This window comes from Xenia sp. Carnegie-2017, unplaced genomic scaffold, assembly GCF_021976095.1.
Source record: "Xenia sp. Carnegie-2017 unplaced genomic scaffold, XeniaSp_v1 HiC_scaffold_21, whole genome shotgun sequence".
NCBI lineage: Eukaryota > Metazoa > Cnidaria > Anthozoa > Malacalcyonacea > Xeniidae > Xenia > Xenia sp. Carnegie-2017.
Window position 1 is genome coordinate 1,647,230 of NW_025813484.1, and position 12,225 is coordinate 1,659,454.

At 33.8% G+C, this 12,225-nt stretch overlaps 2 protein-coding genes across 3 annotated transcripts; one reads left to right on the forward strand and one right to left on the reverse strand.

Annotated features, from left to right (window-relative positions):
- Positions 1-265: 265 nt before the first annotated feature.
- Positions 266-4,169, reverse strand: LOC124443957 (myosin light chain kinase family member 4-like). The gene is made up of 2 exons (XM_046994506.1): positions 3,488-4,169; positions 266-2,038 (listed from the first exon to the last, which is right to left on the reverse strand). The coding sequence occupies exons 1-2, from the start codon at positions 3,615-3,617 to the stop codon at positions 711-713; spliced, it is 1,458 nt and encodes a 485-aa protein (XP_046850462.1). The 5' UTR covers positions 3,618-4,169; the 3' UTR covers positions 266-710.
- A 1,866-nt stretch (positions 4,170-6,035) lies between these two features.
- Positions 6,036-9,471, forward strand: LOC124444091. 2 transcript variants are annotated; one of them, XM_046994668.1, is made up of 5 exons: positions 6,036-6,350; positions 7,333-7,446; positions 8,253-8,394; positions 8,474-8,508; positions 8,806-9,471. In XM_046994668.1, exons 1-4 carry the CDS (start codon positions 6,223-6,225, stop codon positions 8,489-8,491), a joined length of 402 nt encoding a protein of 133 aa, XP_046850624.1. In that variant the 5' UTR covers positions 6,036-6,222; the 3' UTR covers positions 8,492-8,508; positions 8,806-9,471. The 2 variants fall into 2 exon arrangements, with proteins under 2 accessions (XP_046850624.1, XP_046850623.1); XM_046994667.1 differs by lacking the exon at positions 8,474-8,508.
- The last annotated feature ends 2,754 nt before the right edge of the window (positions 9,472-12,225 follow it).

Below are 12,225 nucleotides of genomic sequence, written 5' to 3' on the forward strand. Positions count from 1 at the left end.
ATTCATAAGTTACAGGAATTATTCGTTAATGTCTCCCATCCTTTTTATTCACTTCATTTCATTTAAATTACCCTTCGTAGGTTCTTCATATCTGCATAAGTCATCAAAAATTTGTTTGTCAATGTGAAAGCAAACAGTTACTCAAAAGCCTGATTTATTAAACCCTTAGCACTTGTTGAAAGTTTAAACCAACGCTTTGAACAAGTCCCAGCCTTTAAAATGCACTTTTTCGATGGTTTGTATAATATGATGTTCATAATTCCAGTGATCTTTATATGAATTTTATTGTTATTAATATGAACTTTATAAAAAAGATTTAAAATTTAAAAGGCAAAGTAACATGACGTATATATAAACTTAACAATTTAACGTACGTAAAGATAAACAACTTTTTTTTGTTTTGCAGTCACGTGATGTTTTTTTGATAAGATGAACAGTGCTTTGCTAGTGCTTTACTATAAAGTATACCAATTTGCTTTTCTTCTAATACATACAATCAACTTCTTCATAAGTGCTATTTCAAAAAGATGTTACTGGATTTAGGTTAACAGAGATCTGCTTCTATTGGTTGTGTTCGCATGGTAAACATTCGCCTTCTTAAAGTCATCAACACTATGTTGTTGATCAGTTGGCAATGACTTAAATATTATTAATATAATTAGCCATACAATATTGGCGAATGAATAGGACTAAATAAAGGAAGGCACGTTTTATTTAAATACTTTCCACACGACTCTTTCTCCGCTTTTATTAGAACTCGTGAAGGCAACATTTACCGGTTTGCTACTGGAAGATTCGTTTGTACTCGTACCATTTGATCTTGTCTCAACGTTGTGGCTCCTCTTAATTACATTGCCATTCTTGCTTTGCGTTTGAGACACTACGTTTTCGTTTTGTATTGCAGCAATTGCATTGTTCTGTTTCTCACCTAACGTGGTCACTATGGGTTTAACATCATATGTCTTTATTGGGATTTTTTCAGACGACGAATCGCTAAAATTATTGTTTTGGTCGTTTTTCAAAACATTTGATTTAGCCACAGAATTTTTTTCAACTAACGACGAGCCATCTCCTTGTTCATTTACGTTAAGAAACCGAGGCTCTTGTTGCGATGATTTTCCTTCTCCTGATTGGCTCAATGATGAATTGCTACGCGATCTTCCGTTTTCTGATTTGTTTAATATTCGGTAGAGTTTCGTCACTGCCATCACGGCGTTCACGGACTTCATCCAACGTCTTCTTGCCAAGAATGCTCGATGTCGTTTTGTGTTGATTTTTCCAGCTCTATCTTCATTTGCTTTCATCCAAGGATGCTGCAACGCTTCATCTGAATTCATTCTTTCATCAGGACTTAACGTGAGCAGTTTTTGAATAAAGTCACGTGCGTCTGCAGAGATTTCCTCGAAAGACTCTTTGTCAAACTCCCAATCCAAGTTTGCAATGTTACATAAAGTTTCGTTGTCATCTTCTCCGGCAAAAGGCATCAGACCGCTGAGCAAAACGTACGTAAGCACGCCCGTGCTCCACATATCAGTTTGTAGTTTGATTTCGTTAAATGAAATCGCCTCCGGGGCGACAAAATCCGGTGTTCCAAGAGCACACCGCGTGACTTCACCTGGCTTCAGTTCTCGTGCCAAACCGAAATCTATCAGCTTGATGCGGTTGGACGTTGCGTTGACGCACAGAATATTCTCTGGTTTTATATCGAGATGAACAATATTTCGACTGTGCATGTGCTGAAGACCTTGAATCAATTGGTGTAGATACTCAACTGCTTCTTTTTCTTCCAAGTATTCTTTCTCGATGATTCTCTCGAACAGTTCGCCCCCCTCTACATAATCCATGAGCATACCGTAGCTGCCTGCACTTTCATAAACTTCGTATAGGCTTACGAGATGCTCGTGTTCTAGTCGTCTCATCATTTCAACCTCACGCTTTATCTCACTGAGCAGTTTTGGATCTTTAAAAAGGATGACCTTGATCGCAAACATTGCTTTGTCTTTCCGTCGTTTGCATTTTTTGACAATGCCAAACGCCCCTATAGAAATGAAATGAATGTAGGAAAGACATTTTCAACAAGAAATTAATAGATCTATTTGTTGAATAGGAATAATGCCTTCTTCAATAAATTGCTTCATTCAATTATCCTTCGGGTCAAAACCTCGGATTGGGTTGAAGCCAATGAATGACTTATTTTGGACATCACATTTTGTGATTTAAATAGAGAAAGAACAATAGTTTTACAGCTATCACAACTCTCTGTCAAATGTATTTGACTTTTTGTTCAATTCTTGTTCAGAGGCCTTATCTTATGATTGCGATGATTGTTTCATAATTGGATATGACTGTAGCCTTTTATAAATAAAACTCTTTACCGACAAAGATGATTAACTTTGAAATCTGACTTCATCGGCTCAGTTTTTGAAACAATATTTACATTTGTGTTTATTTTAAAGAAGCTTTAAATATGTATCTCAAACATCTCCGAATTCCAAACCTCGGCGATGTTTATCTTTCATGGTAAATTAACTTATGACGCCGCTAAATGTCACGATAATTCGGCTCATAGAAGCAATACAAAATATTAAGAAATGCCGTCATAAAATACTATTGTAGTCATAATGGTTCGTACCTATATTATAATAATAAGACAATAAAGAGTTGCTGGTTGGAGATGTCGATCGTCTTAATGTAATTTATTAGTCTGCTTATTACGGAATCTGAGCTGTAAATTAATGAGAAAAAACCCGCATTAAATATGTCAAACACAGCTGTTTTTCGTTCACGTCAAATATTCGGACAAATGATTGTAACTTGTAGCGTTGTTCATTTATCATTCACCAATGAATAATCCAGAATAACTGTATTTTTGATGAATTTATTGCAAAAGGAATCACTTTAATGTACCCCAGGTAATGACAGTTCACAGCTATACTCATTAGTGACCCGTTATGTATAATATGATATCAAGAAAATTTAGATTTAATAGAAAGCAAGCCAGCTCGTCATGTACAGTCAAATCGCTTTTAATGGTCATGAATGGCGATTCACAATAATTTATTTTTCTTCTGTTTCGTCCTGTTGAAATATCCCAGTTAACGGAACAAAGGAGATGAAAGCAAGCTCTATAATTCAACCGTTTACCTGTTGTTTATATTTAAAATAAACATTTACATTTAATCGTCATGTATTGCTTCTTGTTGGTTGACTAACTCAATACAACCATTCAACTTCTCAAGAAACTGATAACTTGGCCACAAAATGGCTGTTTATACATTATAGCTTTTGACAAAACTATAAATTGTATTGCACAACATGCATTTGTACGACATTTTCCTCGCTCTTCCTATTATAAGCGTTCAGTTCAATCTTAGATTTTTGGCTTGATTAAGGTTCATATTGTGAGTTACACGCGAGCTTTATCGCGTTCAGGGATTACACTTGCATTCTTGAGAACGACTATAGATATATCTCGTCTACTTCTTACCTCTGCCGATCTCTTCTTGAATTTCATATTCCTCCTTCAGCTTTACTTTACTAACTGTGTTTGTTAGATCTTTTTCGGCTTTTTGTGACGCCCAGTTAAAGACAGCCAAACTACGATGAAGATTGGTCATTTTTTGTTAACTTTCGTTGAACTGTGAAGGAAACTGAGGATGTCTCACGTATTCGATGCTTTGATCGACAGATTTTTGAGATGATGATCTTATCTGGTGACAGAAAATCGCGTAAACCTGTCGTCCTGGAGGCTGCGATGATTTAGAAAATGTTACCAACACAATGATTATTTGTAAAGCAAACTTTGGTTGAAGTAAATGGTTTCTTTGAGTTCCTCGCTTTGACTTAAAATATCCTTTACGGAAAAATCTTATCTCGGAATATAGCAGCAAATATATCACATTACACTATAATTGTTGTGCTTCCTGCTTGCCAATGGATGTTGTCGTAATCTGCATTTAAAACCATCTTTTTTTACCTATGGCGAAGTTTTAATTGACACAGCATGCGCAGAAACATTGCGTATTATCATAACGGTCGTCACATCTGCGTGTGATATTCTCCATGTTTGAACGGCTATCGTCTTCGTGCACTATGAAAACATAAAATATATAATTAAATATTTGCGAATGTTGTATTTGCTGTAACTTTTATATGAAAAACGTGTCAGTATTAAGAACAGTCATATGATAAGGAGCCCACGACTCCCGGAGACTGTCTCATAATTATGCACATAATCCTTTAAGCAATGTTTATTTTCTGTGATCGTAAAGATTTTCTACAAGTACCATATCATATATCATAATGACCGTATGAAACGTTTTATTTCTTTCATCATCGATAATGCTTGCATACACGTGACTGTCTAGGCATTAATACTGAATGCAACTTTCTCTTACAGCTTGCAATGCACTTTTATGGAGATGGCATGTTGCAAATTAAGATAATGATCTTTGTATCGGTGTTGATGTTATATTATTTAATCGTTGAATTGTTAAATCTCCATTCTTATTGAGCTCATTGAAGGATATCTTGTGTTTCAATGACGAGTTTTTGAAGCCTTGCCAAACACGTCGTCAATTATAGGGATGTCAGACTTAGAGTTGTATTGTAGAATTAGAAAAATAGGTACGCCTTACGTACACTCAATGACGGAAAACTTCATTTAACAGGGATTGGACACAGCTTAAAAAAATTCTTGAAAGATTGTTTGAAGAAAATTGTTTACACAGCTTTTCACTTCTATTCAGCAACTTTTTTGAGCGATATTTTTCACATTCGTATTCACGATAGTCATAAGTATATTATTAACATAATTTGTCAGATGCTTTATTAACTGTGGACAGCTACAACACTGTACCAAGCATTTGCTGATTACGCTTGGTACATTTCACAAACATTAATTAACATTTCACATTGTTTTTTTTTGTTACAGTCATTCAATACGGAACATGCTTTGTATCCAAGATTTATCTCACAGAATCTTACTTTCTAGGTGAATATATTAATAAAACTTATATAGTAAACTCATATAAAATCATGGTGATATTACTCTGGCTAATAAAAGTAGACTAACCTTTAAATGGTTTGATTTTTCAATGATATATGTTTGCAACGAAAAGTGAAAGTTGAATAAGCTCACTCTGAATAAGTTTAAGAACATGTAAACTTTTTAAACTTAGCTGTAATTATTTTTGTCCTGCTAAATGTTGGCTTAATTTGGTTTTCTTGTGTGAAATTTAAGTCCTCGTTACTCGGTCATGTCCTCGACAATCACACAGGCCATGTAACAATGTGCGCTTACTTTTTCATTTTATTCAATCCTTTTAGCAATTTTACACGCACTTATATACATCATTGCTTTGCATCAATGTGTGTGAAGCTTTGAAAATGTTTTACATAAAAAATGAGCGAATAAATTATTTACGAGTGTCAAGATTAAAACATTTGTGCATGTTTTCTTCAATTCTTTGAAAACTCTTCGATTTTTGTACGTTACATGTTTTTGCTGTGGGTTAAGGAAAATTTTATGCGTATTTCCCTTTTGTTTTGAGACATTTTTTCGTCATTGTCTGCAAGACTTGGCCAAACGATAATCAATTCCTCTTCCATGCTCCAATTTTCTTTGCTATGTAAATTATCGTTAAATGGTTCCACAATATCGATCAACGATTATAATGATTGCTATAAAGCAAAACATTTCAAATATCTTCCTGAAACCACGTATGTAAAGTAACCAATTTCAATTTCAGCATATGTGTTAATTTTCTTGATCAAGGGCACAGTGCTTAGCTTGTACTTTATGCAATGTATTGCTGGCCGACGTGCCAAAATCATTCATTTAATTAATATTTATATCGACACAAAATGCAGCTAATATTAACGAGTGCATCGCCTTCTCATTGGCTTATGCACGTAGAGTTTGAGAGCAATTCTGTTTCTATGTCATTGTTTTGGTGACAAAAAAATTTTTAAATACGTAAAATAAATAATTAGTTTCAAGCTTTGTGAACAAATGAAAGGTCAAATTCGACGGTTTTTGATGAAATTCAACGCGAAACAAAGTCGTTTAATTACGCAATTATAATTTAGCTAACGTTTCTTGAATCATTTTTTTTTTGAAATCGTCATCTTGAGTTATTCCCATGTACCAGATGTGTTTGGATAAAGTACATACAAGATGGTTTCCATAAACGATATTTGTCTTGCCTACCTAGCCTTAACATGGGCACCGCTTGTTCTGTTCGAGTGAGAGATTCGTCAATTCGTTTAAGAACAGACAATTCACCAATAAAACCCGACGTCAGAAGCAAAAGCAAGAACGTTATAAGATCAAATATCGACACTACGTTGTAAGTGCCATATTGTAAAGATCATTCAAATACTTTATGTGCATTTGTTCGTGAATCATAAATAACAAGAGTATGATCTCTTAGATTGCATTGAAAATTAAGCACCGAATCGTTTTCATTGCAAGTCTGATAATCACTTATTTCATGTACATAATCCTGAATATTATCGATCTTAGTATGTTCAACTAACAGTTCATCAATTCATCTATATCATTTTAAAGACTTTATAAATAGATATGAAATGTCTTGGTGTTTACAATTCCTTATTGATCTTAAGCTTATATCTAGTAACTCTATTACACTAACACCTGCGTCGTAAAGACAAGTTTTTCAATTAAATTTGGCAATTTGTGACCTGCTTCCTAATGAGCAGCTATTGTTGCACAGAAATTCTTGATTTGTGTAGACTTGACAAAATTGCAAAATGTAGATAATATCGGAAGGGAAAAATATCTTATGTTATTGCGACTATAGATTCTTGATAAAACAATTAAGAACATCACTGACAAAAACTTTGTTTGGGTTAGACATGTAAATGTTCACATCCAAACGATGATGATAAACATAATGTAATTTTCATTAACTCCACATGGTGCAAATGTTCATATTAATTCACAACACGCCGATAAAAAGGTAAACGTCTGACCGATGTTGAAATCGAAAGCCTTTGAAAATACGGCAGTAGTATTCATCTACTGTAAATGATCACGTGATAAATATTGAAATCGAAAGCCTTTTAAAAATACGGCAGTAGTATTCATCTACTGTAAATGATCACGTGATAAATGTGTTTAAGACTTTTCACTAACTTTCATTCCTGCCTGTATGTGCTCTATCCTTTTGACAAGGTTTTGCTTGCTTTACCTTCTTATTCTCGGAAAACTAGATGAAACGGAAGGAATGTTGTGCCATATCATAAGAAGCGTTGGCATTTTTATGAGAAACTTTACTAAAACAATTATCTTCTTTATGTAATCTTTAGATTGAATTCCTTCAGCATATCGCAAGAAGAAGCGGATTATCTTTTGCAAGAAGCATGTGAGGGAACTTTCGTTTTCTCCCACAACATGGAATCCGAAATGTTTTTATCAATGAGGTTTGTTCACGTAGTTGTTTTCGATAGGACATCACACAAAGCTTTGTTTTCTAAAGTATCAGTTCCGCATTTTACACAATGTAATGGTCGTAATAAAGTGAATGGTTTGAACCCAGAAATATTGTTATATGTTTGTACATGTTTATCGTCCATGTCAAAACAGTTCTAAGAAGAACTGTTTGTGTCAGTGTGAGCTGAAGTTTCTTTAAATATTGTAACTACCGCTAAGGATGTCGACCTTCAAAATGTCAGTCAACTCCAACATTGACAGTCCTCAGGACCTTTGACGATTTACATCTTTAAATATGCAACATAATGATGGGTTGTTATGATGTATAATATGGCACAGGAAAATTTAGATTTAATAGAAAGCAAGCCAGCTCGTCATGTACAGTCAAATCGCTTTTAATCGTCATGAAAGTCGACTCACAATAATTTATTTTTCCTCTGTTTCGTCTTGTTAAAATATCCCAGTTAACGGAACAAAGGAGATGAAAACATTAACTGTCCTTCTCAAGACAGGTTATGTACAGACTGTACTAACCTTTGACGATTTACATCTACAAATATGCAACATAATGATAGATACCTACCTTTCTGGCGAACTAACCAACTATGTTTGTTTTGTACACCACTGTGTTTAATCGTCATTTTGAACACGTTTTTTAGAGCATAAATCGTCAATTTGAAGAGGTTTCTGCGAACGTAAAATTTTTTTAACAGAGTTTGAAGTTTTATTTTCTCCTTTTCAGGAGGTTTGACATTTGAAACTTCTTCACATTGGTCATTTTTACGTTTTTTTCTAGCACAGGCAAGTACGTTTGTCACCATCCGATTTTGAAAAAATTGCAATTCGTAAAGATCGGTGAAAGAGTTTTTGATAACGTTGAGAACGCTATTTCTTTCTATCGTACCATTCCCCTTGGAGATGCAATCCTTACTGAACAGGTATGAGAAATTGACCTATGGAGGTACTAACACAAGTTACCATGTTATACATCTAATACATCTAATTTTAATTTTTAAGAAATGTTTTGAGGTATGAGAAGTTGACCTATGGAGGTACTAACACAAGTTACCATGTCATACATCTAATACATCTAATTTTAATTTTTAAGAAATGTTTTGAGGTATAGTTTTCATTCAAACCTCGTAAATTTCGTGTTTTTTTATACACAATCAAACCTCCCGTAAGCAAGAACTTTGGTACCTGCTGTCTGTCAGTAGAGGTTCAATTGTATTACAGTAATATTTTACATCTCAGCCAATTATATATTCCTTTGTTCATGATATACTAGTATTAATATACGTAGATACGATGTGTAATTGAACGTGTAATTTGGGTTTTCTCGTTTTTAGCTTCATTTAACGTACACACATAAAAGTCCCACAAGAACATTGAGCCCCGATGGAATCATTAAGAAATCAAAGGACGTCAAAAACGTGGTGACTACAGGTGTTAATAATGGATCGCTGAGTATATATAATGATAGAACATTAAGCAACGTACCAAACGACACAGTTGAAGATAATAACAACGAAGATTATACCAAAAAGAAGGTCATTCCACGAAGAATGTCTGTTTGTCGAATTACTGCATACGATTCACTTTCATCCTCATCCTGTAACATGTTCAAAGAGCACAAATTTTCATCTATTTCCCCCGAATAGCTGCAACTAAATGACATTGCGTCTTCAGTCTGTGATCACATCAATTCTTATAAATCTTTTACCTGGCTTGCTGAGAAGAAGCCTTTTGGTTCGATTATTGATCATCGCAGTTATTTTACAAGTTTATCAAAAAGAAAAGTAGTTTGTAAAACTTGGGAAAGAGCACTGTGCTAATTTAGTATATTATTTATAATCAATGTAAATTATGAATAACTTGAGGGTTTGTCAAAAAAGAGTGTTGGTTTAAGTATCAATTTAAAGTAGCATACTTATTGAACAATTTCAAATGATTATAATATAAAACTATTAGCTGACAAACTTGGTGAAATTGAGTAAATAACATTTACATTGAAACCATGTCTAAGCGTCACTGTGAACAGCTTTACTTTACTCTAAAAACAAAAAAGCAGAAAATATAGTCATAAAGATAAACATAAAGATATACACAAAGATAGACATGAAGGTAGACCTAAAGGTAGACATAAAGGTAGACATAAAGGTAGACATGAAGGTAGAAGCAAAGGTAAACATAAATGTAGACATAAAGGTAGACATAAAGGTAGACATAAAGGTAGACATAAAGGTAGACACAAAGGTAGGTATAAAGGTAGACATAAAGGTAGACACAAAGGTAGATATAAAGGTAGACATAAAGGTAGACATAAAGGTAGACACAAAGGTAGACATAAAGGTAGACATAAAAGTAGACATAAAGGAAGATATAAAGGTAGACATAAAGGTAGACCTAAAGGTAGACATAAAGATAGACATAAAAGTAGACATAAAGGAAGACATAAAGATAGACATAAAGGTAGACATAAAGGTAGACATAAAGGTAGACCTAAACTCCTAAAGGTAGACATAAAGGTAGACATAGAGGTAGACATAAAGGTAGACATAAAGGTAGACACAAAGGTAGACATAAAATAGACATAAAAGTAGACATAAAGGAAGACATAAAGGTAGACATAAAGGTAGACCTAAAGGTAGACATAAAGGTAGACATAAAGGTACACACAAATGTAGACATAAAGGTAGACATAAAGGTAGACATAGAGGTAGACATAAAAGTAGACATAAAGGAAGACACAATAGTAGACATAAAGGTAGACATAAAGGTAGACATAAAGATAGACATGAAGGTAGACCTAAAGGTTTACATAAAGGTAGAAACAAAGGTAGACATAAATGTAGACATAAAGGTAGACACAAAGGTAGGTATAAAGGTAGACATAAAGGTAGACATAAATGTAGACATTAAGGAAGACACAAAGGTAGACAAAAAGGAAGACCTAAAGGCAGACACAAAGGTAGACATAAAGGTAGACATAAAGGTAGACATAAAGGTAGACATAGAGGTAGACATAAAGGTAGACATAAAGGTAGACACAAAGGTAGACATAAAGGTAGACATAAAGGTAGACATAAACGTAGACATAAAGGTAGACATGAAGGTAGACCTAAAGGTTGACATAAAGGTAGACATAAAGGTAGACATAAATGTAGACATAGAAGTAGACATAAAGGTAGACATAAAGGTAGACATAAACATAGACAGAAAGATAGACATAAAAGACATAAAGGTAGACATAAAGACATAGGTAGACATAGAGGTAGACATAAAGGTAGACATAAAGGTAGACACAAAGGTAGACATAAAGGTAGACATAAACGTAGACATAAACGTAGACATGAAGGTAGACATAGAGGTAGACATAAAGGTAGACATAAAGGAAGACACAAAAGTAGACAAAAAGGTAGAAACAAAGGTAGACATAAATGTAGAAATAAAGGTAGACATGAAGGTAGACATAAATGTAGACACAAAGGTAGGTATAAAGGTTGACATAAAGGTAGACATAAAGGTAGACACAAAGGTAGGTATAAAGGTAGACATAAAGGTAGACATAAAAGTAGAAGCAAAGGTTTAAATTCATAGTGATATACACTCGTTTCCAACACGCTTCAATGTTAATAATAACTGCAAAATATAAAGTCACCAACATCTTAATGTTTTTGTGACTAAGTAAATAAGATAATGCTTGTTTTATTTTATAGGCTGAATAAATTTTATTGTTTAACATTTGCATAATAGCATAGAACAATGGTCAATTGTCATTTGCATTTTACGTACATTTAATGAAGGGAGAACATATTTCTTTTGTAACACTACCTTTGTTTTTAGGATTAGATTGGATAGACATCCAGTAATTTGTTCAAGTACGAACAATGAATGTTTAACAATCATGCGGAACAAATACATGATGATATGCAAAATACCATGGATAAAGATATTATTCACTTCAAGTTTTAAGCACACATGAACTACGAGGCGTAATGGTAAACATATGTCGTTCAAGACGGTACAAGACGATACACAAATGCAACAAGTATAACGTATTCAAAAAATTAAAAGTGGTTCAAGGAAAATTTGGTGTCTTAACCGAAATAAAAAAGAAAATCGTTGATTCTGCTCCTTACCAAAAGTCGTCTTATTTTATTTCCAATATATTTAAAAGTCTTGTTAAAAGATCAACATCGTCAACATCTGTGAGTGCAACTGAACAAGAAATGGAATCTATGACCTTGAAGAAACTTCTTAAAAAGCATTAAAAAGAGCAGTAAATACGTTGATGAAAAACAATGCATGCAATGGCAGAGGAGTGAGAAATCGAAGTAAGCAAGAAGAAAGCAGACGTTTCGCCAGTAGCAAGAAAAACCATTAATCGATATTTTCGACATACTACACTAATGATACACCACGAGGATGGGAGAAACTAAATCAAGTGAAATATTTAAGCACAATGCTACTCTACTACGTCTCGACAACAAAGAAACTTACACTCCACACAGCATGATGCATTAGAGGATACAATCAACTTTTTCAAATGTTTGGAAGACGGTGAGAAAATTTACAATTAGTTTTACGGGGATGATGCGAATAAATTATAATAGGGGCTGCCAAAAGAAATCGGAACTGGAAAACTGTTTTCAAATATGTTGCAGACGTATTTGCTTGATGTCATGTATGAAAATAGATCCAGTGGCTAGAAATTATTAATGTACTGTTGGCGTGTGACAAAACTGACGATAAGTGATTATTTCTTT

What these genes read in the sequence shown, in the direction of transcription:
- LOC124443957 (XM_046994506.1), bottom strand. Translation starts at nt 3,617, where the DNA reads ATGACCAATCTTCATCGTAGTTTGGCTGTCTTTAACTGGGCGTCACAA. An exon ending in TCAAGAAGAGATCGGCAGAG is followed by an intron (nt 2,039 to 3,487) that starts GTAAGAAGTAGA and finishes TCATTTCTATAG; the next exon opens with GGGCGTTTGGCATTGTCAAA.
- LOC124444091 (XM_046994667.1), top strand. Translation starts at nt 6,223, where the DNA reads ATGGGCACCGCTTGTTCTGTTCGAGTGAGAGATTCGTCAATTCGTTTA. An exon ending in TCAAATATCGACACTACGTT is followed by an intron (nt 6,351 to 7,332) that starts GTAAGTGCCATA and finishes TGTAATCTTTAG; the next exon opens with ATTGAATTCCTTCAGCATAT. An exon ending in ATGCAATCCTTACTGAACAG is followed by an intron (nt 8,395 to 8,805) that starts GTATGAGAAATT and finishes TCTCGTTTTTAG; the next exon opens with CTTCATTTAACGTACACACA.